General features: G+C 55.3%; 1 protein-coding gene across 4 annotated transcripts in view; it reads left to right on the top strand.

The window, feature by feature from the left end:
- The window catches only part of rassf7a (Ras association domain family member 7a), a 28,281-nt gene extending 5,581 nt beyond the window's left edge, over nucleotides 1–22,700 (top strand). The window contains exons 1-6 of one of the 4 annotated variants that reach the window (XM_052029358.1): nucleotides 714–771; nucleotides 8,558–8,717; nucleotides 10,825–11,636; nucleotides 17,622–17,784; nucleotides 21,379–21,471; nucleotides 22,470–22,700. In XM_052029358.1, the coding sequence (XP_051885318.1) occupies nucleotides 8,615–8,717; nucleotides 10,825–11,636; nucleotides 17,622–17,784; nucleotides 21,379–21,471; nucleotides 22,470–22,498 (1,200 nt within the window). In that variant the 5' untranslated portion in view covers nucleotides 714–771; nucleotides 8,558–8,614 and the 3' untranslated portion in view covers nucleotides 22,499–22,700. Of the gene's footprint in view, nucleotides 1–713; nucleotides 772–8,557; nucleotides 8,718–10,824; nucleotides 11,637–17,621; nucleotides 17,785–21,378 lie in introns of those variants that run through there. The other 3 variants (XR_007957437.1, XM_052029357.1, XM_052029359.1) reach the window with 3 other exon arrangements.
- Nucleotides 22,701–23,927: the final 1,227 nt, after the last annotated feature.

The raw sequence follows: 23,927 nt of genomic DNA, 5'->3' as shown, positions 1-23,927 counted from the left end.
CTAGAGGGCATGGGTTTAAGGTGAGAGGGGAGAGATTAAAGGAGATGTGAGGGGCAAGTTTTTACAGAGTGGTGGGTGCCTAGAACGGGCTGCTGGGGAGGTGATGGAGGCAGATACAGTAGTGGTGTTTAAGGGACATGTAGACAGACTCATGAACAGGCAGGAAGGGAGGGATGTGGACCCTGTGCAGGTGGATGGTATTGGTTCAGATTGGCACTGGATGGTGGAACCGGATGTTCCTGTGTGAGGATTTCTGCTCCTCCTCCCATCCACCCCTGTCCTTTTCTCTTTAACCAGTGAGCCCATTGCAACGAGAGGGAGCGGTTGCTTTGGAAGGTCACCCTCTGTGTTGCAGGATGCAGGGTTGTGCTCACTCACTCACTGACAGAACAGTGTGCAGTAGCCGCTCTGAACCAGCCTTTGCTTGTGTGTGAGCTGCCGTGTGTGCGTCAGCAGCCACCTCACACAGCTGAACTCAAACAGCCCCAGCTGCACCCCACAAGGTCCCTAGTGCCTCTCCCGTGGCCAAACACAGCATCTGCTGCGCAGTGACCTGCCCCAGAACTGGCAGAGAGTCCCTGTAAACAACCGGCTACAGCAGAGAGATGGCTCTCTGTGCAACAGGTGACGACAAACTGTCGGCACAGCTCCCAAACAAACACTGAGGGAGGGCCGACCCACACAGTCCTGGGCTCGAGCGACAGGCAGAAGGACAGGTTTAGTGTTGCTCTGTGCCTGAGTAACCTCGCCGACTCGTGGATCAGAGGCTGCGTATGTTATGTCAGGAACTTGGGGATGTAGTGTGGGCAGACACACTGTGGGGGGGGCAGTACAGTGGGAGGGTCACACTGTGGGGGGGGCAGTACTGAGGGAGGGTCACTGTGAGGGGCAGTACTGTGGGGGGGCAGTACTGTGGGTGGGGGCGGTACTGTGGGTGGGGGCGGTACTGTGGGAGGGTCACTGGGAGGGGCAGTACTGTGGGGGGGGCAGTACTGTGGGAGGGTCACACTGTGGGGGGGCGGTACTGAGGGAGGGGCAGTACTGTGGGAGGGTCACACTGTGGGAGGGGCAGTACTGTGGGAGGGTCACACTGTGGGGGGGCGGTACTGAGGGAGGGGCAGTACTGTGGGAGGGTCACACTGTGGGGGGGGCAGTACTGAGGGAGGGTCACTGGGAGGGGCAGTACTGTGGGGGGGGCAGTACTGTGGGAGGGGCAGTACTGTGGGAGGGTCACACTGTGGGGGGGGCAGTACTGAGGGAGGGTCACTGGGGGGGGCAGTACTGTGGGGGGGGCAGTACTGTGGGAGGGTCACTGGGAGGGGCAGTACTGTGGGGGGGGTGGTACTGTGGGGGGGGCCGCACTGTGGGAGGGGCCGCACTGAGGGAGGGTCACACTGTGGGAGGTTCCCAGTGTCGATTGTCATCCTGCCTCGGTGTCGGTGTGACACTGATTGTCTGAGGTCTGATCTCGTTGGCCTGTCAGATCTCCCCTCAGCTCCCCTGATCCAGTGAAAATGACCCTAGCTTGACCAACCTCCCCTCATAGCATGTGTTCTCCAAACCAAGCAGCATCTTCTGCCATCCTCTCCAAAGCCTCCACATCCTTCCTGTAATGGGGCGACCAGAACTGAATGCAATACTCCAAACGTGGCCTAACCAGAGTTTTATAAAGCTGCAACATAACTTCCTGACTCTTGAACTCAATTCCTCAACAAATAAAGGCAAGCATGCCGTACACCCTCTTTACCTGCCTATCAACCTGTGTAGCCACTTTTTAGGAGCTATGGACTTGGCTCTCAAGATCCCTCTGCTCATCAACACTGTTAAGAATCCTGTGTGCTCTCCCTTTATGTTGGATCTCCCAAAGTGCAGAAACTTATATTTCCCTGGATTAAGCTCCACCTGCCACTTCTCTGCCTACGTCTGCAACTGATCTGTATCCCGCTGTGTCCTTTGGGAATCTTCAATGCAATCCACAATGCCACCAATTTCTGTGTCATCTGCAAACTCACTCACCCGCCCTACTATATTTTCATCCAAAACATTTATATCTATGATAAGCAATAGTAGCCCCAGTACAGATCCCTGGGGAACACCACTAGTCACAGACCTCCATCTAGAGTAAGACCCATCCACCACTACCCTGTCTTCTATGGGGAAGCCAATTTTGGATCCAATCAGTCAAGTCACCGTGGATCCCATGCATCCTAATTTTCTGGATGAGCCTCCCATGAGGGACCTTGTCAAACACCTTACTAAAATCCATGTAGGCAACATCCACAGCTCTACCTTCATCAGTCACCCTCGTCACCTCGTGAAGAAACTCAATCAGGTTAGTAAGACACGACCTGCCCCGCACAAAGCCATGCTGACTGTCCCTAATTAGACCGTGCTTCTCCAAATGCTCATAAATCCTACCACTAAGAATCCCCTCCATTAGTTTCCCCACCACTGGTCTATAGTTTCATGGATTATCCCTGTTCTGCTTCTTGAACAGAGGAACAACATTAGCTACTCGCCAGTCCTCCGGGACCTCGCCTGTGGCTCGCAAAGATACAAAGTTCTTGGTTAAGGCCCCAGAAATTTCACCTCTTGCCTCTCTCAATGACCTAGAGTACTTCCCATCCGGCCCCAGGGACTCATCCACCCGAATGTTTTCAGACTGGGCTGTTCGGCCCATCTGTCTCTTGCTAATGTGCCCAACTGGAGAACCTCCCGCCAGTCACCTCATTCTTCAGCAATGAAGCTCTGTTACAGTTGTAATGTAGGAACCGTAGCAGCCAAATTGTGCACAGCAAGATCCCACAAAAGTTAATGAGCGGTGGGTAACTGAAGATCAACGTTGTCCCACCACCAAGTGGAGCTCCCTTGGCTGCACTTCATTGACCTGAGGGAAAAGAGGCTTTCAGTTGAACCGAAGACAGTCCATCCCTCCTACAGTGTGACCCTCCCTCTGTAACGCCCTCCCCCAGTGTGACCCTCTCTCAGTACTGCGCCTCCCCCAGTACTACACTGAAGCCACTGCCTACGTGGAGAGGGGTCTTGAACCCACAATTATAATTGTCAGCCTACAACCAGAACCTCTCCCCATTCTTCATCCCCCTTCCCCTCGCTCCCTTCTGTTCCCCCCCGCTGTACCTCAGGGATTCCCTGGTGTTCCGAGCCCCCCCCCCCCCCGCAGTGGGAGAGGTGCCCACGATCAGTGACAGCTGGCACCAGGAGATGTCCCAGCTCCTGCTCGCCACGTGTGACCCGCTGCCCACCGCGATCGCAGCCCCCAGCACTCCCTCGCTCCGAGCTGTGGAAACCCCCACCCTACCGTCACCACAGCTCACGCCTCACCCAAATGGAATGTTCTGGAAACCTCTGCACCAGGAGGTGCTGGGGCTGGCAGCCACCGGGCCCAAGCACCATCGGCCTCCGTGGGTCCGCGGGAGACCAGGGGGATCGTCCTGGAGCCGTGGGACCTTTCTGTGCAATCTGGCTCCCTCCCCCCCTCCCCCCACCCCCACTGACTCCCCACCACCACCGCTCCGCCCCCCCCACCCCGCCCCACCAGAAGTATTTTTCTGTGGGTGGCGCTGAGGATGAGAATTGGTGGTTGCAGTGTGGTGCTGGGGATTGGTCAGAGGGTGGGGCTGGGACATGCTGCAGTAATGGGGGGGGGGGTTGCTGAGGGGGGGAGGGGGTGGGGGTTGCGAGGTGAGGGGTGCCGTCAGGACTGGAGGGGAGGGTTGGGTGGGTTTGATTGTGTTTGTTCACCCTGACCTGTGGGATCAGGAGGTGGGAGCCCGTTGTGTGGGGTGAAGTCGTTGCAGTGAGCGGTCTGGTCCCGTGTTCCTGTGTCCTTGGCATTCCTGTGTCCTCTGTGCTTGGTGTTCCTGTGCCCCATGTCCCTGGTGCTGGGTTCCTGTGTCCTGTGTCCTCGGGTTCCCATGTCCCTTGCGCTGGTTTCCCATGTCCCTTGCGCTGGTTTCCCATGTCCCTGGCACTGGTTCCCATGTCCCCGGGTTCCCGTGTCCTGTGTCCCTGGGTTCCCGTGTCCCTGGCGCTGGGTTTATTTGCTCGGAATTCCTTTGGCTGGAGGAAGTGAGTCTTCCTGTCGTCAGACTGACACTGGCTGCTCTGTGACCCTGGCACTGGGCCAGTGCAGGGGGTGGGCGACATGGTCTTTACCCCATGTGCATTTCTGGTCGGCCTGTTACAGGAAGGGTTTGGGGGCTTTGGAGAGGGTGCAGAAGAGGTTCACCAGGACGCTGCCTGGATTAGAGGGTATGAGCTACAAGGAGAGGTTGGACAAACTTGGGGTGTTTCCTCTGCAGTGGTGGAGGCTGAGGGGAGACCTGATAGAGGTTTATAAAATTATGAGAAGCACGGATAGAGTAGACAGTCTCTGTCAAATGCTGAAGGGCACAGGTTTATGGTGAGAGGGGGAAAGTTTAATGGAGATTTAGGAGGCAGGTTGTGTTTTTACACAGTGAGTGGTGGGTGCCTGGAACGGGCTGCCAGGGGAGAGGGTGGGATCAGATAGAATAGACGGGTTTAAGAGACATTTAGACAGACGCTTGAACAGTCAGGGAACGGAGGGATGTAGATCGTGTTCAGGCAATAGATTTAGCTTAATATGGCATCATGGTCAGCACAGACCTGGTGGGCCGAAGGGCCTGTTCCTGTGCTGTCCTGTTCCATGTTAACCACTGGCCTGGTCCCTGATGGACTCTGGTTCCAAACTCAATGGGTAGCCAGTTCTACCCCATAACTGCCCATCCTCTCTCCACCACTCTCTACCCCTGGGCTCCTGCTCCCCTCCCTGAGCCAGCTCTCATTTAAATACCACCCTCGGGGAAACGGGGGGTTTACATTTGCCCCGTGCCAGATGTTGGGAGGGTGATCTGGAGAGAAAGACAAGGCTGCTGGTGCAGGGTGGGGAACCTCCAGGCCTTGAGACTGGGAGCTGAACGATGGTGGACTTTGGACAAAGCTAAGGTCTGACAAATGAAGCTCCATGTCAGGGGCGCTGATCACTTTGTACAGGACAGGGAGTGAGTACTGAGTCCTGTGGAACCCCACTGGGGACAGACTGCCAGTGCACTGTTGCCCTGGGCTTCCTGCCCCTGAACCATCTCTCTTGGGTCCCCTGGGCTTTGTTCTTGGACCAGTTTCCTGTGTGGGATTTTGTCAGTAGCCTTGCTGAGCTCCATGTGGGCCACAGCGACTGCAGTGCGCTGCTCCTCCTTGAGATCTTCAGCCATTGGTCAGACACAAACTTCCCTTGACCAATCTGTAAACGACAGAGTCACACTAACTGGCCTGTCAGTACTTGGTCCGTCTCTCCACCCCCCCCCCCCACCTGGGGACAGAGCCTGTATCCCAACCACCCCCCCATCCCTCCAAATCCCTGGGGTACTTCCCCTACCCCTGTGACACTCTCCGCTCCCCCCACTCCAGTTAATTAATGCCATGACAACCATGGTTTACCTCAACAGCCTGGACAATGTTTGCCTGAGGTTCCCTGGCGAGTGGTTAAAGATTACACACTCCATCCACATTGCTAACCTTGGGCAAACCAGGCGTTTACTCATTCACAGGGTGAGGCTCTTGCTGCCAATTTCAGCATCTATTTCCTCTCCTGAGTTGCCCTTGAGGTGGTGATGTTCCCCGTGCCCTTACTGCCCTTGTCCTGGGTGGGAGAGGCGGTGGGTTTGGGGGGTGCTGAGGGAGTAGCTCGTGTGAGTAACTGCAGTGTGTTTAGTAGACGGTGCACACTGCAGTCCATGTGAGGGAGGGAGGGGTGTTAGGGTGGTGGAGGGAGAGAGGGGTGTTAGGGTGGGGGGGAGGGGCCCCCAGTGCCAAAACTGGGCTGACTAGTTACCAACCGCCAACCGGACAATGACTGATTTACCCCAACTCTCGTTCTGGTAACGCTCCCCTCACCGGTCTGGTACACCCCCTGGGACCTCCACAGAAATCTCACCTGTGGCACCTTATCAGATTATCTTCTGGAACTCAGCACATTCGCCTGTCCCCCTCTCATCCACCCTGCTCTCTGCATCCTCAGAGAGCTGCAGTACATTTGTCAGCTACAACTTCCCTTTCATGATGCAGCGGCAGTGCTTACTGCTGCCTCTGGGCTGATTAACACACACCCTGCAACACCAGGCAGGCACTGATCATTGATTAAAGCTGCTTAACCTGCCCCTGCTGTGGAATGCGGAGCAGCCCTGGAATGTCAATGGCATTCTCATGTTCTGGGTTGGATGGCTCCACCTTCCTGGCTCTGGAATCCCCTCCCTGGACTCTGCCTAGCAGTGGGGCCCAACTGGGTGATGCTCTGTGTACAATGCGGGGTGTAGTCAGGGTGCAGTGTGTTGGTCTGAAGACCCTGCCTTTGGACCATAGTAACCAGGCAGAGAACAAAAGCTTTGCCTTCACACTTAGCTCTTCCAGAATCAAACATCAGTCCCACGTTCATTCCCAGGAAGAAGCTATTCAGCCCATCAAGGAGTGCTGGCTCTCACTCCTTGCTCTCTCCCCGTGGTTCCATGGTTGCAGAGGGTTGTAGACTCAGTCAGCTCCATCACGGGCACCACCCTCCCCACCACCGAGGACATCTTCAAGAGGCGGTGCCTCAAGAAGGCGGCATCCATCACTAAGGACCCTCACCACCAGGGACATGCCCTCTTCACATTACTACCGTCGGGGAGGAGGTACAGGAGCCTGAACACCCACACTCAGCGATTCAGGAACAGCTTCTTCCCCTCCGCCGTCAGATTTCTGAACGGTCCATGAACACTACCTCGTTATTCCTTTTTTTTGCACTATTATATTTATTTATTTTTGGGTAACTTACAGTAATTTTTATGTCTTGCACTGTACTGCTGCCACAGAACAACACATTTCATGTCATATGCCAGTGATAATAAACCGATTCCCTCCAGGAAGCTTGCCCTCACGGGACAAGTTTTGGGGAGAGGCAGGAGGGCAGGGATGTGGAGGAGCTGGAAGGGGGCAGGAACCAGGAGGGGAGCTGAGGGAGTGGGATGGGGGGAGGGTGAAGAGGTTAAAGATGGGGATGGAGTGGGTAGAGGGAGTCAGCCAGCTGAGTGTGTCCAGTGTGATGTACAGGAACTGGTGTAGGGGCCAGAGGGGGTGACAGAGGCGGGGAGGGGTGTAGGGGAGGGACGGGGGTCACGGAGACGGGGAGGGGTGTGGGGGCCGGAGGGGGTGACGGAGACGGGGAGGGGTGTGGGGGCCGGAGGGGGTGACAGGTCAAAGTCAAGTTTACTGTGACGTGCACAAGTCCATGTATCCACAGGTGCAATGAAAAACTTGCAGCATCGCAGGCACATAGCATCAGATAAGCAGCATTCACGAGAAAAACATAAATTATACACAACTTTTACAAGAAGTTACTGTCCATTTAGTGCAAACTGATCACAGTGGTCCCAGTGTTGCTGCACTGAGGCAGTGATCAGGGTTGTGCTGGTTGGTTCAAGAACCGATTGGTTGAAGGGAAGTCGCTGTTCCTGAACCTGGTGGTGTGGGGACTTCAGGCTTCTGTACCTCCTGCCCGATGGGAGCTGAGAGAAGATGGCACGGCCCGGATGGTGGGATCTTTGATGATGGATGTTGCCTTCTCGAGGCAGCGCCTCCTGTAGATACTCCCGATGGTGGGGAGGGATGTGCCCGTGAGGTATTGTGCAGAGTCCACTACTCTCTGCAGCTTCTTACATTCCTGCGCATTTGAATTGCCATCCCAGACCATGATGCAACCGGTCAGGGTACTTAAAACAGCACATCTGTAGAAGTTTGTTGGACTGTTCAGTGACGAGCAGAACCTCCTTAACCTCCTAAGAAAGTAAAGACGCTGGCACACCTTCCTTGTGATTGCATCAATGTGCTGGGCCCAGGACAGGTCGTCCAATATGTTAACGCCCAGGGATTTCAAGCTGCTGATCCCCACCGCCGATCCCCCAATGTAGACTGGTGCACGTTCACCTCCTTCCCCTTCCTGAAGCCAACAAGCAGCTCTTTAGTTTTGCTGCCGTTGAGCGAGAGGTTGTTGTTGTGGCTCCACTCAGCCAGGTGTCTGACCTCACTCCTGTACGCTGACTCCTCACCGCCTGTGATTCGTCCAACAACAGTGGTGTTGTTGGGGAAGGGGGAAGGGTGTAGGGGCCAGGGTGGGTTACAGAGATAGGGAGGGGTGTAGGGGCTGGAGGGGGTTACAGACAGGGAGGGGTGTAGGTCATTGGTGAATTGGGCTCTGTCTGTCATGGTGAGGCTGACACTTCCACCCCGCCCCCCAACCCCCATGGTCTCATGTACCAAGGGAGGGTCACACTGCGGGAGGGGTGGTACTGAGGGAGGGTCACACTGCGGGAGGGGTGGTACTGAGGGAAGGTCACACTGTGGGAGGTGCGGTACTGAGGGAGGGGAGGTACTGAGGGAGGGTCACACTTTGGCGGGGGGGGTAGTCTGTGTGGGTCTCTGGGTGGGGTTGGGGAGGGGTGTCAGGGATCTCTGTACTGACCTGCTGTTCCTCCCTGTGTTGCAGAGCCGTGTGGGGCGCAGCCCCCCCCCCCCCCCCAATGCCAGTGTCGGGTGGACCCTGATGGAGCTGAGGGTCTGGGTGGAGGGGGTACAGAGGGTGGTGTGTGGGGTCACCGAGGACACCAGCTGTCAGCAAGTGGTGATTGCCCTGGCACAGGCCATCGGTGAGTAGGGTGGGGGGAGTCGGCGGGTGCAGAGAGATGGGGGGATGGGGCGGGGAGGGAGGACGTGGGGGGTTCTGAGGCTGGAGGAGGGTGTGGGGAGGGGGGAGATGGAGGGGGGGATCCTCCACGAGGTGCAGAAGTCATGTTGATGCCCCCTGCAGTGGGACAGAGCATGGACATCGACCACCTCTGGCTCCCCCTGTGGGTGGGGTGGGGGTGTGTCGGGAGGGGAGGGGGTGTGAGGGGAGAAGTGGAAGCTGGTGTCCTGTCCCAGAGCCACAGACAGAGGCTGCATCAACCCCGCCCCCCCCCCCCCCCCCAATCATCCCCCACTCCTCATCTCTCCGCTCCCACCACCCAGCCCCAGTTTCCCAGGTACCACGTCTGCCACTCCCGGGTCGGCAGTGGTCACGGTCCAGCCTGCGGAATTATTTTTCTTCCAGGAATGTGCCCGAGGTTGGTGTGGACGGGTGCGCACCGGGCGGTGGATCGGTGTGGTTCAGTGCCTGAGGGGGTGCCCCAGTGAGCTGGGAAGGAGTCACATCCAGACCTGACTAGGCAAGGACAGGAGATCCCTTCCCCACCAGGGACTGTGAACGGGACCATCTGTGGGTCCGACCTGTAAAACAAACTGTGCGGCTGGGTTTGCAGCCTCCATCCGTGGTCTGTCGGTCCAGCGATGGAACTTCTCTGTCTGCTGTGAATCTGGGACTGGGAGACGAGGTCTAAAGGGACACTCGGTTTCTCACTGAGCAGTGCTCCCAGTGGACCCACCTCCCAGTGTCTCTGCTCCCAGTGGACCCACCTCCCAGTGTCTCTGCTCCCAGTGGACCCACCTCCCAGTGTCTCTGCTCCCAGTGGACCCACCTCCCAGTGTCTCTGCTCCCAGTGGACCCACCTCCCAGTGTCTCTGCTCCCAGTGGACCCACCTCCCAGTGTCTCTGCTCCCTGTGGGCCACCTCCCAGTGTCTCTGCTCCCAGTGGACCCACCTCCCTGTGGGCCACTGTTACTTCCTGTCCCATAACCTCCCATATCTATAATCAAGTATCGATTCCGTTTCTGTTTAATAGTTGTGTGACCTGGTTCACTGCTTCTCCCCATTGTGTGACGTTCACGGGCCACTCTTGGCTCTGACCCTGGGCCACAGATCTCTGCCCTCTCCCTATTCCCCACAGCCACCACAGATCTGAAATAAAACAAACTGCTGGAAACACTCAGCAGGTCAGGCAGCGTCTGTGGAGAGAGAGATGGGGTTAACGATTCCAGTCGATGAACTCCGTATCTTGGACCTGACACGTTGACCTGTTCCTGCTTCCACAGACACCGCCTGACCTGCTGCATGCAGCTCAGGGGCTGTTTCTCCTGCTGCCCTCAGTTAAACCTCTGTCGAGAAGGACACACCTGGCTCCTCACAGTTGTATAGTAATGTAGCACGGAAACAAGCCCTTCGGCCCGACTGGTCCATGCTGACCACGGTGCTCATCTAAGCCAGTCCCACTTGCCTGCATTTGCCGCATCCCCCTCTAAACCTTTCCCGTCCGTGGACCTGCCCAAGAGTCTTTTAAATGTTGTTACTGTACCTGCCTCACCCACTTCCTCCGGCAGCTCGTTCCACACACGGACCACCCTGTGGGTGAAGAAGTTGCCCCTCAGGTCCCCTTTAAATCTCTCCCCTCTCACCCTAAACCTGTGCCCTCTAGTTCTCAATTCCCCAACCCTGGGAAAAAGACTGAGTGCATTCACCCTGTCTGTGCCCCTCATGAGTTTCTGCACCTCTGTAGGGTCACCTCTTGGTCTCCTCCTCTCCAGGGAATGAAGTCCCAGTCTGTCTGACCTCTCCCTGTAACTCAGTCCCCCCGTATCCCAGTAACATTCCCGTAAAGATGTTGTTCCTGCAGCCTCCCACAGCTTGGTGCGTTCCCCCCCCCCGGTCCCTTGGGTCTCTCACCCCACTGGTCCTCCAGCTCTAGGCCCTGACCACTGGGACCAACACACAACATGCTGCAGGACGGGCAGTGAGGAGACGCTCCCTGACCCCTGACCCTCCAGCCGATTGCGTCCGATCCCACCCGAGCTCTTGACATTTGCCCCTTGCTCCCACCACAGGTCAGACTGGCCGCTATGTGCTGGTGCAGAGTCTGCGGGACAGTGAGCGGCAGCTGCTGCCCACTGAGTGCCCACTGCAGCTGCTGGCCAGGAGTGGACAGTACGCCAACGACGTCCGTTTCGTGCTGCACCACACCGGCCCCTCTACCTCGGACCGGCTGGGCTCGGACAGCAGTCGGCCTCAGGGACTGACCGCCGGCGGTCAGGCCCCACGCAGGCGGGAGCTGAAGAAGTCGCTGACCTTCACAGGAGGGGCGGGCGAGGTGTCCGTCCGGGACAGGTGGCAGGCGAGGAGGGGGCAGGAGCCGGCCGCCGAGGAGGGGGCTCCCACCAGGGACCAGCTCTTCCAGCTGATCCTCAGGCAGCAGCAGCAGCTGCAGGAGATCGCGGAACGCCACGCTTCCTGCGACCGGGAGCTGGAGAGGGACCGGCCTGGCTGCCGGGACCGGGAGCTAGAGGAGGCGGCGGCGAGGACGGGCGAGGAGGAGGAGGAGGAGTACTGGGAGCAGGAGCTGCGGGCAGAGAGGGAGAGGGAGCGGGAGCTGCTGTGCCGGCTGGGCGAGCTGAGGTGCAGCCTGAAGGAGAGCAGCCAGCAGCTGCTGGGACTCAGCAACAGAGCACAGCTGCTGGGCCGGGAGATGGAGCAGGAGGGCGAGAGAGCGCGGGAGCAGCAGGCTGCCCAGCTCAGCAGCAGGGAGGCCATCGGCCGCGTGCAGGCGCAGATCCACAGCAGAGCCCAGCAGAACCAGCAAATCCAGACCTCCATCCTGGAGCTGGACCGGATGCTGCAGGAGACCGAGCACAGACTGCAGGTGAGGCAACCGACCAATCGGACGGCACGGGGGGAGGCCGTTTGGTCCCACTCCCTGCTCTCCCCCCATTCCCTACCCCTTCCAGTTCCAGGCCTGACCCGGGGGCGGCACACACTGGGGAAACCCCCCCCACCCTCCCGTCCCACTCACCCCTCACCTGGACCCTATCCCTGGGACCGCCCCCAAGGAGGGGTCCCTCTTGGCATCAGTGCTCAACACCTGGCTGTGGGATGTTCTGTTACCCAGCTCTTGGGTAACCCCCACCCCCGTCTTCCACCCCCTGTCCCTAATACCCCCATCCCTCACCCCCCTATGTCCCCTGACCCCCTGACCCCCCTCCCGTCCCCCTGACCCCCACGCCTCTCTCTCCCCCCCCGGGACTGACCGGCGCCCTGAGCAGTGTTTGGAAGCAGCCATTTGGCTGAACCGTTCGGGTCCTTGATGAGCCGCTCACATTGTCACCTGTTAGTCGCACAGTGGGATCTTGCTGTGCTCCCCGGCTGCTCTGCTGTGACGGGAGGGATCGGGAGGCTCTGGGCTGGTGACTGGCGGAAACAATGCAGTTTTATTTTGGTTTTAGTACAACGCAAGCTTCGTGCGAGGTGGAGCTTTGCTGCCACACTGTGGCGGAGACCAGCTGCTGCGGGTGAGCTGGGACTGAAACCTGCAGGGCACTGGATGGTTCTGTGTAGAAATCAAGGAAAAATAGGCTTGTAAGGAAGGGACTGAAATAATCACAGGAGATTTGAGTGATTACATAGCTTGGACTAATCGTGGTAGACATGAGGACAAGCTCATGGAGTGTTCTTGGTATGGTTTCTTAGAGGAATGCATTGAGGAGCCAGCCAGGGAGCTGGGAATCTTCAGTCTGGTGTTATGTAAGGAGACTGGATTAATTAATGACCTTGGGGTAAAGAACCTCCTCTGAGAGGTGATCCTATGAGTTCAGGTGGAGGGTCTGAAGCAAAGTCCGTTCCAATAGTGTGTGGACTGGGAAATATTTAATCAGACGGGAGGTGTGCCGGGGCAGACGTTCAAGGAGATATTTCCTAAATCTCAGCAGAGGTAGAGTCCAGTGAGGAAGAAAGGCTCGGAGAGGAGAATGGTCCGTCTCGGGGAAGTCAGGAAGTTTGGGATGGAAACGGCGAACAGTGATGTGAAGATCAGTCGGGGAGAGATTGGGAACATTTCAGAGACCGGCAAAGAATTACAAAGCAGGAGGACGCGGAGTACGGGGATAAACCACCAAATAAACCACACGGTGAGAGTTGCTGTGGTATCGATGGGCAGAAGGGTCGGCATGGAGGTGATGGGCGAAGCCTGATTTGCTGCTGTATGACTCTGGCTCCCTGACTCGATAAAGGAAGGGAGCGGTGAAAGTAAACGTTGGCCCCGCCGAGGATGAGTGGGGAACTAATGACGGCAAACCGAGAAATGGCAGCGATTTGAAATAATGACTTGGGGTTGGTCTTGGCGGTAGAGGCACGGACCCATCCCACTTGTAGATGGCCGTGGGCCAGAGTGAGGGAGGGGTTTCCGACACCTCCATCACCAGGGGCACAGCACCAGGCGGGGTGACGGGACTAAAGGCCAACGTTCCCAGGACCCTCCAGCCTGAATCCGAGGGTCTCCGAGGAAGTGGCTGCAGAGATGGTGCACGTGTTGGCTGTCATCAACCAGAATTCCCGGGATCCTGGGAACCGGAAAACTGTGGATGTGATGCTGCTGTTCGAGGAAGGAGGGAGAGAAGCGGGGAACGAATGGCCAGTTGACCCAACATCTGACCTGGGGGGTGGGGGGAGATGCTGGAACCCTCGTTGGGGAGTAAAGTGGAGAACATTTATAAAATGACACAACATCCAGCAGAAGGGAAACCGTGTTTGACAAGTTTGCTCGAGTTGTCTGAGGATGTAACAAAGAGGGTGGGTGGAGGGGAACCAGTAGATGTAAGGTACCAAGACTGTCAGAAAGCACTGGAGAAGGTGCCCATTAAATGAGCAGAGCCCAGGGTTGGGGGAATGTGTCAGAGTGGACAGGGGAGTGGCTGACCCACAGAGTGCGGGTCAAGGGGCCATTTTGGGGTTGGCGGTCAGTACAGGTGGAGTGTCACCGGGATCAGTGATGGGGCTTCAGTCATTCACAGTCGGCACTGGAGACTGGGTGAAGGGACCAAACTTGCTGCTGATACAGAATGGGAGGGTGAGAGGGTGGAGAGGAGGAGGTGCGGAGGGTGGAGAGGAGGAGGTGCTGAGGGGAGGGGGTGGAGGGGAGGAGGTGCAGAGGGAGGGGAGGGGGTGGTGGGGAGGAGGTGCTGAGGGAGGGGAGGGGGTGGTGGGGAGGAGGTGCTGAGGGAGGGGAGGGGTGGAGGGGAGGAGGTGCTGAGGGAGGGGAGGGAGTGGAGGGGAGGAGGTGCAGAGGGTGGGAGGGTGGAGAGGAGGAGGTGCTGAGGGAGGGGAGGGGGTGGTGGGGAGGAGGTGCAGAGGGTGGGAGGGTGGAGGGGAGGAGGTGCTGAGGGAGGGTGGGAGGAGAGAAGGTGCGAAGCCTGCAGAGGGAGGGCGAACACAGGGCACAGGACCGTACAGCACAGGAACAGGCCTTTCGGCCCACCTTGTCTGTGCTGACCACGATGGCAATTTAACCTGTGTGTCAGCCTGCACGTGGTCTCTGGAACACGCTGCTGGAGGAAGTGGAGCTGATGTACGAAGCCTGGGTATAACGTTGGACGAGTGGGCAGGAAGTTGGCAGATGGAGAATCGTGTGGGGAAAGTGTGGGATTCTCCCCTCGAGGGAAGAATGGAAAAGGGATGATTGTTTCAATGGAGCGAGACAGGATGTGGTGGTGCAGCGGGACGCGGGAGTCCTTGTACAGGGGGCACGTGGTAGGTCCAGCAAGTAACTGGGATAATGGAACGCTGGCCTGTAATGCAAGGGGGAATGGAATATATGTAACAAGTTTTGATGCCACTTTACAGGACACTGGTGAGACCACACCTGCCGTGCCATGCACAGGTACGGTGCGAGACCGCACTTGCAGTGCCAGGTACGGTTGTGGGTTCCGTGTTTGTGTCCACATCGGAGGTGGTGAAGAGGAGGGTCATGGGATTAATCCCTGGGGTGAAGGTTGGGCCAAAACATTGAAGTTTAGAAGGAGAGATGATCTTGTTGAAAGGTATTAGGTTCTGAGAGGGACTGACAGGGTGGGTGCTGAGAGGGGTTTATCCTGGTGGGGGGTATCTACAACAGAGGTAGAGTTTTGGGATGGGGTCACCCATTTCTTCTCTGAGAGCGTTGACCCTTTGGAATTGTCTCAAAGATGTGTAGAGACGTGTTCATGATGGAGAATGACTGGCATTGGGGGTTTTGTGAGTAGAGGGGACTCGGGCTGTGGGGAGGGAGCGGGGAGTGGTACTGAGGCCAAGGTTAGTTATGGAAAAAGATCAGTCTGGTCCTCGAGTTAAAGTCCTACATTGGGGCAAGGCTAATATCTACGGCATCAGACAGGAGCTTGTGAAGGTTGTTGGGAGAGGCTGTTTGCAGGTAAAGGGATGTCTGGCAAGTGGGAGACATTCAAAAGTGAGATAGGAAGAGCTGAGGGCCAGAGTGTTCCTGTCAGAGTGAAGGACCAGGCTGGCAGGAGTAGGGAACCCTGGCTGATGAGGGATATTGAGACTCTGGGTGGGGGAAAAGAAGGGGGCGTGGGTCAGGTATCGGCAGCTGGGATGCCTTGGGTACAAGGAATGTAGGAATACACACAAGGGAAATCAGGAGGTCGAAAAGAGGACATAAAATAGCTTTGGCAGATACGGTAAAGGAGATTCCTCAGAGATTTTGTATGTATGTTAAAGGCAAATGGGTCACTAGGAAGAGAGGATTTGTGTGGTAGTGTACATGTCATAGAGCACCACAGCACAGAACCAGGCCCTTCGGCCCATCTAGTCTATGCCAACCTGATCTTCTGCCTAGTTCCATCTACCTGCACCCGGACCATATCCCTCCAAACCCCTCCCATCCATGTACCTATCCAAACCTCTCTTAAATGTTACAACTGAACCCACATCCACCACTTCCGCTGGCAGCTCGTTCCACACTCGCACCTCCCTCTGAGTGAAGAAGTTCCCCCTCAGATTCCCCTTAAATATTTCACCTTTCACCCTAAACCTGTGATCTCTAGTTCTAGTCTCACCCAACCTGAGGGGGAAAAGCCTGCATGCATTCACCCTATCTACACCCCTCATCATTTTGTACACCTCTATAAGATCTCCTCTCATTCTCCTGAGCTCCAGGGACTAGAGTCCTAACCTATTCAACCTTTCCCTGTAACTCAGGTCCTCAAGTCCCAGCAATATCTGTGTAAATTTTCTCTGCACTCTTTCAAGCTTATTGATATCTTTCCTGTAGGTAGGTGACCAGAACTGCACACAATACTCTGAAGTCGGCCTCACCAATGTCTTGTACAACTTCAACATAACATCCCAACTCCTGCACTCAGTGCCCTGATTTATGAAGGCCAGTGTGCCAAAAGCTCTCTTTACGACCCTATCTACCTGTGATGCCACTTTCAAGGAATTATGGATCTGTATTCCCAGGTCCCTTTGTTCTACCGCACACCTCACTGCCCTACCATTCACTGTGTGAGTCTTACCCTGGTTTGTCCTCCCAAAGTGCATCACCTCACACTTGTCTGCATTAAATTCCATCAGCCATTTTTCAGCCCATTTTCCCAGCTGGTCTAGATCACACTGCGAGCTTTGATAGCCTTCCTCACTGTCCACTACACCCCAATCTTGGTGTCATCTGCAAATTTGCTGATCCAGTTTACCACATTATCATCTAAATCATTAATGAAGATGCTAAACAACAACGGACCCAGCACCGATCCCTGCAGCACACCACTAGTCACAGGCCTCCAGTCAGAGAGACAACCATCTACTACCACTCTCTGGCTTCTCCCACTAAGCCAATATTGAATCCAATTGGCTACTTCATCGTGAATGCCAAGTGACTTAACCATCTGGACCAGCCTCCCATGTGGGACTTTGTCAAAGGTCTTGTTAAAGTCCATATAGGCAACATCAATTACCCTCCCCAGATCAACCTTCCTGGTAACCTCCATAAAATGTGGAGCCACGGGAGATGGGTGAAGTCTGAAGTGAACACTTCTCATGGATGTTTACCCTGGAGAAGGACACGGAAGCCAGTGAGTTGACTGATATCCTGAAACTTCAACATTATGAAGGAGGTGTAATGCATTAAGGTGGATGAAGAGACCTTGGGGTACAAGGACAACTAGTGACACAGGTAGGCAGGGTGGTGAGGAAGGCGTTTGGCATGCTAGCCTTCATCGGCCAAGGCACTGAGGACAAGAGATGGGATGTCAGGTTACAGTTGTACAAAATGTTGGTCATGCTGTACTTGGACTTCCGGTCACCATGCTATAGGAGGGGTGTGACAGCTGGAGAGGATGCAGGAAACATTGTCGGGGATGTTACCGGCACTGGAGGGCTTGCTACAAGGAGAGAGATTGGACAGGCTGGGACTGTTTTTCCTGGAGGGGAGGAGGCTAAGGGGTGACCTGTTAGAGGCACGGATGGGGTGGATCGCCAGTGTCTGTTCCCATGGTGGGGGTGTCTAAACCGGAGGGTGCAGGTTTAAGGTGAGAGGGAGGAGGTTTAAAGGGGGTCTGAGGAGTAAATGTTTCCCACACAGGGTAGTTGGTATCAGGAATGAGCTGCCAGAGGAGGAGGTGGAGGTAGGAACAGGAAGAACCTTTCAGGGGCATCGGGACAGGTGCTGGAATGAGCAGGGCACAGAGGGAGATGGAACTAGTGCAGGTGGGATTGTGTAGACAGACATGGGGTTGGCATAGAAACAATGGGCCGAAGGGCAACTCCAGGCCTGTTACTGAATGGAGGAGGGGGCTGGAGGGGCCAAATGGCCTTCTGGTCCTGGTGTTCTGCTGCCAACCCCCACGTGCTGTGTTTTCAGGTCAAAGCTCTGGAACTGGAGGAGTTGAACAAGGAGCTGAGGCAGTGCAACTTGCAGCAGTTCATCCGGCAGACGGGGAGCGCGGGAGGCCACGGCCGGAGCGAGGAGCAGCCACTGCCCGAGGAACCCCGGCACCACAGGCTGCAGGTCAGCAATGCTGCAGGTGAGCTCCGAGCTCAGCACCCACGCAGCAAGGGCAGCGCCGTCCTGGTCAGTGCTCGCTGTGGAGTGGATCCCCCACACACAGACCCCCCTCCCACGGCTCCCACGGACATCTCCCCACACGCCCCATCTCCTGACCCCCCCCCCCCCCGCCTGACCCATTAGACCCCTCCCAGACATCCCCCCCCCACAGACCCCCTCCCCCACACAGACCCCTCCCACTGTGGGGCCAGCAGCACGAGTTACCAGGCAGAGGTATCCAGAACCCCGGGGACGTTTGATTCCCACCACTGTGCCTGGGAATGTCGATGTGATCCGGAATAAAGCCAGCCCGGCTCGGTGCTACACGTCAGGTGTCCCACCCTCGGCCGGACCGGTCAGTCCTCCGGCCCCAGGGTCCCTGACCTGTCCCGGAGGAGGTCTGGTGGGTCACCCAGTCACGGGATACTGTGGGTGGCAGTAAATGCACCGGTCCCTGTCCTGCTGGGACCATGGATACTCCGGACACTGCCTACTCCGGCCGTCCAGCCACAGAAATGGTCACAAGGTGTCACCGCCCTGAGGTTACAGAGATTCACCAGCCCAGCCTCAGAGGTCACAGCCACGCAGCAGAGAAACAGGCCCTTCAGCCCATCGAGTCTGTGCTGACCCAGTTACTGGTCCCATTTCGCCCTCCACATTCTCCCCCCAGATTCCACCACTCACCAACCCTGGGGGCAATTTACAGCAGCCAGATAACCTGCCAACCCACACGTCTCAGGTGTGGGAACGCACAGGATCCACGGTGACCTGCTGGAATGGATCCAAAATGGGTTTGGCCGTAGAAGACCGAGGGTTATGGTGTGGCAGTGTTATTGTGGCTGGAGGTCGGTGACCAGTGGTGTTCCACGGGGATTGGTGCTGGGACCTCTGTTGTTCGTGTGTGTGTGTGTGTATACATTTTACATGTATGTATATATGTGATTTGGACAAAAATGTAGGTGGCCTGATTATTAAGTTTGCAGACAACACAAGAATTGGTGAAGTTGTGGGCAGTGAGGAAGGTTGACAAAGGATTCAGCAGGATAGAGATCCTGGAGGGCTGGGTTAGTAAGTTTGCAGATGACACGAAGGTTGGGGGTGTTGTGGATGTGTAGAAGGTTGTTGTAGGTTACAACAGGATATAGACAGGATGCAGAGCTGGGCAGAGAAGTGGCAGATGGAGTTCAATCTGGAAAAGTGTGAAGTGATACACTTTGGAAGAACGAACGAACTTTAAGGCAAAGTACAAGGTTAATGGCAGGACTCTTAGCAGTGTGAAGGAACAGAGGGATCTTGGGGTGCACGTCCATAGATCCCTCAAGGTTGCCGTGCAGGTCGATAGGGTGGTTAAGGTGGCGTATGGTGTGCTGGCCTTCATTAGTCGGGGGATTGAGCTCAAGAGCCGTGAGCTGATGTTGCAGCTCTATAGAACTCTGGTCCAGTATTGTGTCCAGTTCTGGTCGCCACATTATAGGAAGGCTGTGGAAGCTTTAGAGAGGGTGCAGAGGAGATTTACCAGGATGCTGCCTGGATTGGAGAGCATGTCTTATGAGGATAGGTTGAGCAAGCTAGGGCTTTTCTCTTTGGAGCGACGCAGGATGAGAGGCGACTTGATAGAGGTGTATAAGATTATGAGGGGCATAGGTAGAGTGGATAGCCAGCACCTTTTCCTTAGGGCAGCAATGGCCAATACCAGAGGACATCGATTTAAGGTCAGAGGAGGAATGTTCAGGGGAGATGTCAGAGGTAGGTTCTTCACACACAGAGTGGTGGGTGCCTGGAACACACTGCCAGGGGTGGTGGGAGAGGCTGATACAATGGGGACATTTAAGAGACTCTTGGATAGGCACATGGATGTAAGAAAATGGAGGATTATGGGCTGTGTAGGAGGGAAGGATTAGATTGATCATGGAGTAGGTTGATATAAGTCAGCACAACATGGTGGGCCGAAGGGCCTGCACTGTACTTTTTGATGTTCTGTGTAGATCAGTTACAGTTATGGGCAGAGAAATGGCAGGTGGAGATTAATTCGGATTAGTGTGAGGTGTTGCATCTTGGGGGGGGGGGGGGGTCAAATGTAAGAGGAAGGTACACAGTAAATGGCAGGACCCTTGGGAGCCTCGATGTACAGAGGGATCTTGGGATACAAGTCCATAGCTTGCTACTTGAACACAAATAGATGAGGTGGTAAAGAAGGCATACGGCACGCTGGCCTTCATCGGTCAGGGTGTTGAGTACAAAACTTGCTTAATTCTGCAGCTGTATAAAACTGGTGAGGCCACATCTGGAGTATTGTGTGCAGTTCTGGTTGCCCCGTTACAGGAAGGATGTGGAGGCTTTGGAGAGGGTGCAGAGGAGGTTCACCAGGATGCTGCCTGGATTAGAGGGCATGTGCTGTAAGGAGAGTTTGGACAAACTTGTATTGTTTTCTCTAGAGCAGCGGATGCTGAGGGGAGACCTGATAGAGGTTTATAGAATTATGAGAAGCATAGATAAGAGTAGACAGTCAGTGTCTTTTCCCTAAGGTGAAAATGTCAAATACTAGAGGGCATAGATGAAAAACACGATGATGCTGGAGGAACTCAGCAGGCCAGGCAGGATCCGTGGAGAAAAGCAGGCGGTCAATGTTTCGGGTCGGGACCCTTCTTCAGGACTTGACCTGAAATGTTGACTACCTGCTTTTCTCCACAGATGCTGCCTGGCCTGCTGAGTTCCTCCAGCATCATCGTGGCTTTCATCCAGATTCCAGCATCTGCAGTCCCTTGTTTCTCTGGAGGGCACAGCTGTAAGATTAGGGGGAAAGTTTAAAGGAGATTTATAAGGCAATTTTTTTGCACAGAGAGCGGTGGGTGGCTGGAACGGGCTGCCAGGGTGGGGGTGGAGGCAGATACGACGGTGGTGTTTCAGAGGCATTTAGACATAAGCATGAACATGCAGAGAATGGAGGGAGAGGGATCATGTTCAGGCAGATGGGATTAGTTTAATTCTGCATCGTGGTCGGCACAGACATTGTGGGCCGAAGGGCCTGTTCCTGTACTGTTTAGTTCTCAACTGATACAGTCGCAGGGGAAACGTGCAAACTCCACACAGACAGCACCAGAGGTCAGGATTGGACCCGTGTCACTGGAGTTGTGAGACAGCAGTTCTACCTGCTGCCCAAGCTTCTTCCCCAGGGAGAACAGCCCACCTTCTGTCCCTCTGAAGCCCCCGTGCCCTGGGGCTCTGCGGTAACTGTCTGCCTCCTGGCTTCTGGTTCTCGATGCCTCAGTGACCTGGGTTGGCTCCTGCCTCCTGTGCTGTCTGTGTGGAGTTTTCACGTTCTCCCCGTGAGCGTGTGGGTTTAGAACACGGAACAGTACATCACAGACGTGGTCGGTTTTCTCCTGGACAGACCCCTCATTCTCAGAGGTCCCTGTCCTCAGCCCCCCTGTCCTCAGCCCTCCTGTCCTCCACCCAGGGACCCATGAGATTCCTCCCTCGCACACCCCCTCGCGCTGGACTCGGCCCCTCGATCCTGGCCTGGCACCCCCTCCGAACCGGCAGAAACCTCAAACCACGTTACTCTGTTTTACAGAATTGGAGTCTGTGACACGACCAACGTCCAGGCATTTCCTGGGAAACCCTCGAAACCTGCAGAACCCTCTGGTGTCGAGCCTGAACCCAGAAGGTGTGTTTGTTTGAGCTGAGTGTGTGCGGACGGTGACCCCAGATCCCCAGCCGTGGGCGTGGCTGGGGTGTCTCCAGACCAGGGGCAGTATCCACATGAACTGCCATCGTCACCCTGCCTCGCAGCCCTCTTCCTCCTTGATGCTGTGCATCAGTGTATGGTCACGGTGGTGACCACTCAACTCCCATCCCTTGAGAAATCCTCCCCACCTTCAGAGTTCCGCCAATCCCTCTGGACAGTAACTCCCTCGGTTGCTGAGAGCGCCCGTTTCACTCGTGGGAGTGGAGAGTGTTCCCAGCACCGTCTCTGCCCCACACCAGCTTCCTGCCCCCTCACAGCATCACAGAAAACTCAAAACGCTAGGAGCCCGTTCGGCCCACCAGCTCTCTGCCAGTCAGAGGAGGTACTGCCTTAATGTACCATCCCTCGCCGTGTGAGTCCCAGCCGGCAGTTATCGGTGAAGACGTGCCTTGGGAAGCTGTGACCCCCACATCATCACCCTCTCCTCTGTTCCCCTCTCTCTGTGTTCATCCAGCTTCCCCACCCTGCTGCTTCCCTGAGCCCTCAGAGGGAGCGAGTAGGTTCCACAATCTCCCTGTCCTCTGGGGAACAGGAGCAAGAGGAGGCCTTTTGGCCCCACAAGACTGTTCCTCCATCCAGTGAGATCACAGCTGGTTAACTGGATGACTCCGTTCTCTCCCCATGTCCTCTACACCGGGGTTAACAAAGATCTGACCTCGGATCTGCAACCAACAGCTGAGTCACCAACAGGTATTTGTGTGGAGAGTTGAATGGGTCCCTCCCCTCTCCTCTCCTCCCCTCCCCCCGTGCATGCCAGTTGTGAAAATAACTAAGCTGTTTGGATTTTAATGCCAGCAAAGTTACAAAGAAAACCTCTGTTGCAGTTAAGAGTAAATTGCGAAAATAAAATCTATTTCTACATAAATAACTTAAATTTCCTGTCCCAGTAACGTATTTACGTAATTTTTTTGTTTCAGAGTTTCCCCATTGGATAGTAGGTAGCTGACAAATGAGTCGAGGAACTGTTGACGCTGTAATCTCAATTCAGTTTGATAATGTTTTAAAATCACTTCAGGCCAGCCTGGCTTGTGAACTGAGAGAGGATGTTAGCTTGGCTATCTCAGGAATGTGATGTGTAAAAGGTCATGACTGGCTCAAATCTTTTTGATTTAAAGTATTTTATGTTCAAAATAAATGAAAACTGGAAATTGCTGCCTGTGTTTTTATTGATCATTCTTATAAAGATCATCGATGACTTTCAACAAAATGCCTGAACTGCCCCAGTCCTCAGTCACTGCTTGAACCCGACTCAGTCCAGTGCTGTCCCAGTGGCTTGCTAGACAGAACCCTCTGCCCCACATCCCCACCTGTGCTGACCTACACTGACGTGCAGAGCCACTGACCGGCCGGTGGTGGGCAGCAGGGGCTCCATCGATAGGATCACTGGACCACACCCCCACCCGGAGGAGGAGGAAGAGAATAGGAGCAGGAGTAATCCATTCGGGCCTCGAGCCTGTTCCACCACTGCTCAAGATCATGGCTGATCTACCTCAGTGCAGTGTTCCTGCACAATCTCAATATCTCTCTGTTCCCTTCATCTTCTGAATGAACACAGTGGTAGAGAATTCCATAGGTTCACTAAGTGAAGAAACTTCTCACTTCAGTCATGAACAGCCTCCACTTCTGTCCCCTGCTTCTAGTAATGGGACTAGTGACACTATGAATGGTAGGTCCCAAGGTAGTAGTGAGGAATGGAGGGACCTTGGTGTCCATGTCCCAGGACTCCTGTTAGTGGTGAAGAAGGCTAGAACACTAGCTGGGGTATGGAATATAGAGTTATACAGCGCCGAAACAGGCCCTTCAGCCCAACTGGTCCATGCTGACCAGGATGCCGCATCCAAGCTGGTCCCATTTGCCAGCACTTGGCCCATAACCTTCTAAACCTTTCCCATCCATGGACCTGTCAAACTGGCTTTTAAACGTTGTTATTGCACCTGCCTCACCCACTTCCCCGGCAGCTCATTCCACATGGATACCACACTTTGTGTAAAAGAAAATTGTTGCCCCTCATATTCCTCTTAAATATTTCCCCGCTCACCTTAAACCTATGTCCTCTAGTTCTTGATACTCCAGCTCTGGGTGGGGGGCAAGGCTAGGTGTATTCACTCGAACTATGCCCCCCATGATTTTATACACCTCTATAAGGTCAACTCTCTCAGTCTCCTATGCTCCAAGGAATAAAGACCCAGCCTGTCCAACCTCTCCCTATAACTCAGGCCCTCGAGTCCTGGCAACATCCGTGTAAATCTTCTCTGCGCTCTTTCCCATTTAATAACACCTTTCCTATAGCAGGACGACCAAAACTAAACACAGTAAGTGCAGCCTCACCAGTGTCCTGTACAACCGCACCATGACCTCCCAACCTTTATACTCAG

Source organism: Pristis pectinata, chromosome 14 (assembly GCF_009764475.1).
Source record: "Pristis pectinata isolate sPriPec2 chromosome 14, sPriPec2.1.pri, whole genome shotgun sequence".
NCBI classification, from domain to species: Eukaryota; Metazoa; Chordata; class Chondrichthyes; order Rhinopristiformes; family Pristidae; genus Pristis; species Pristis pectinata.
This window is presented reverse-complemented; position numbering and strand designations above follow the sequence as displayed.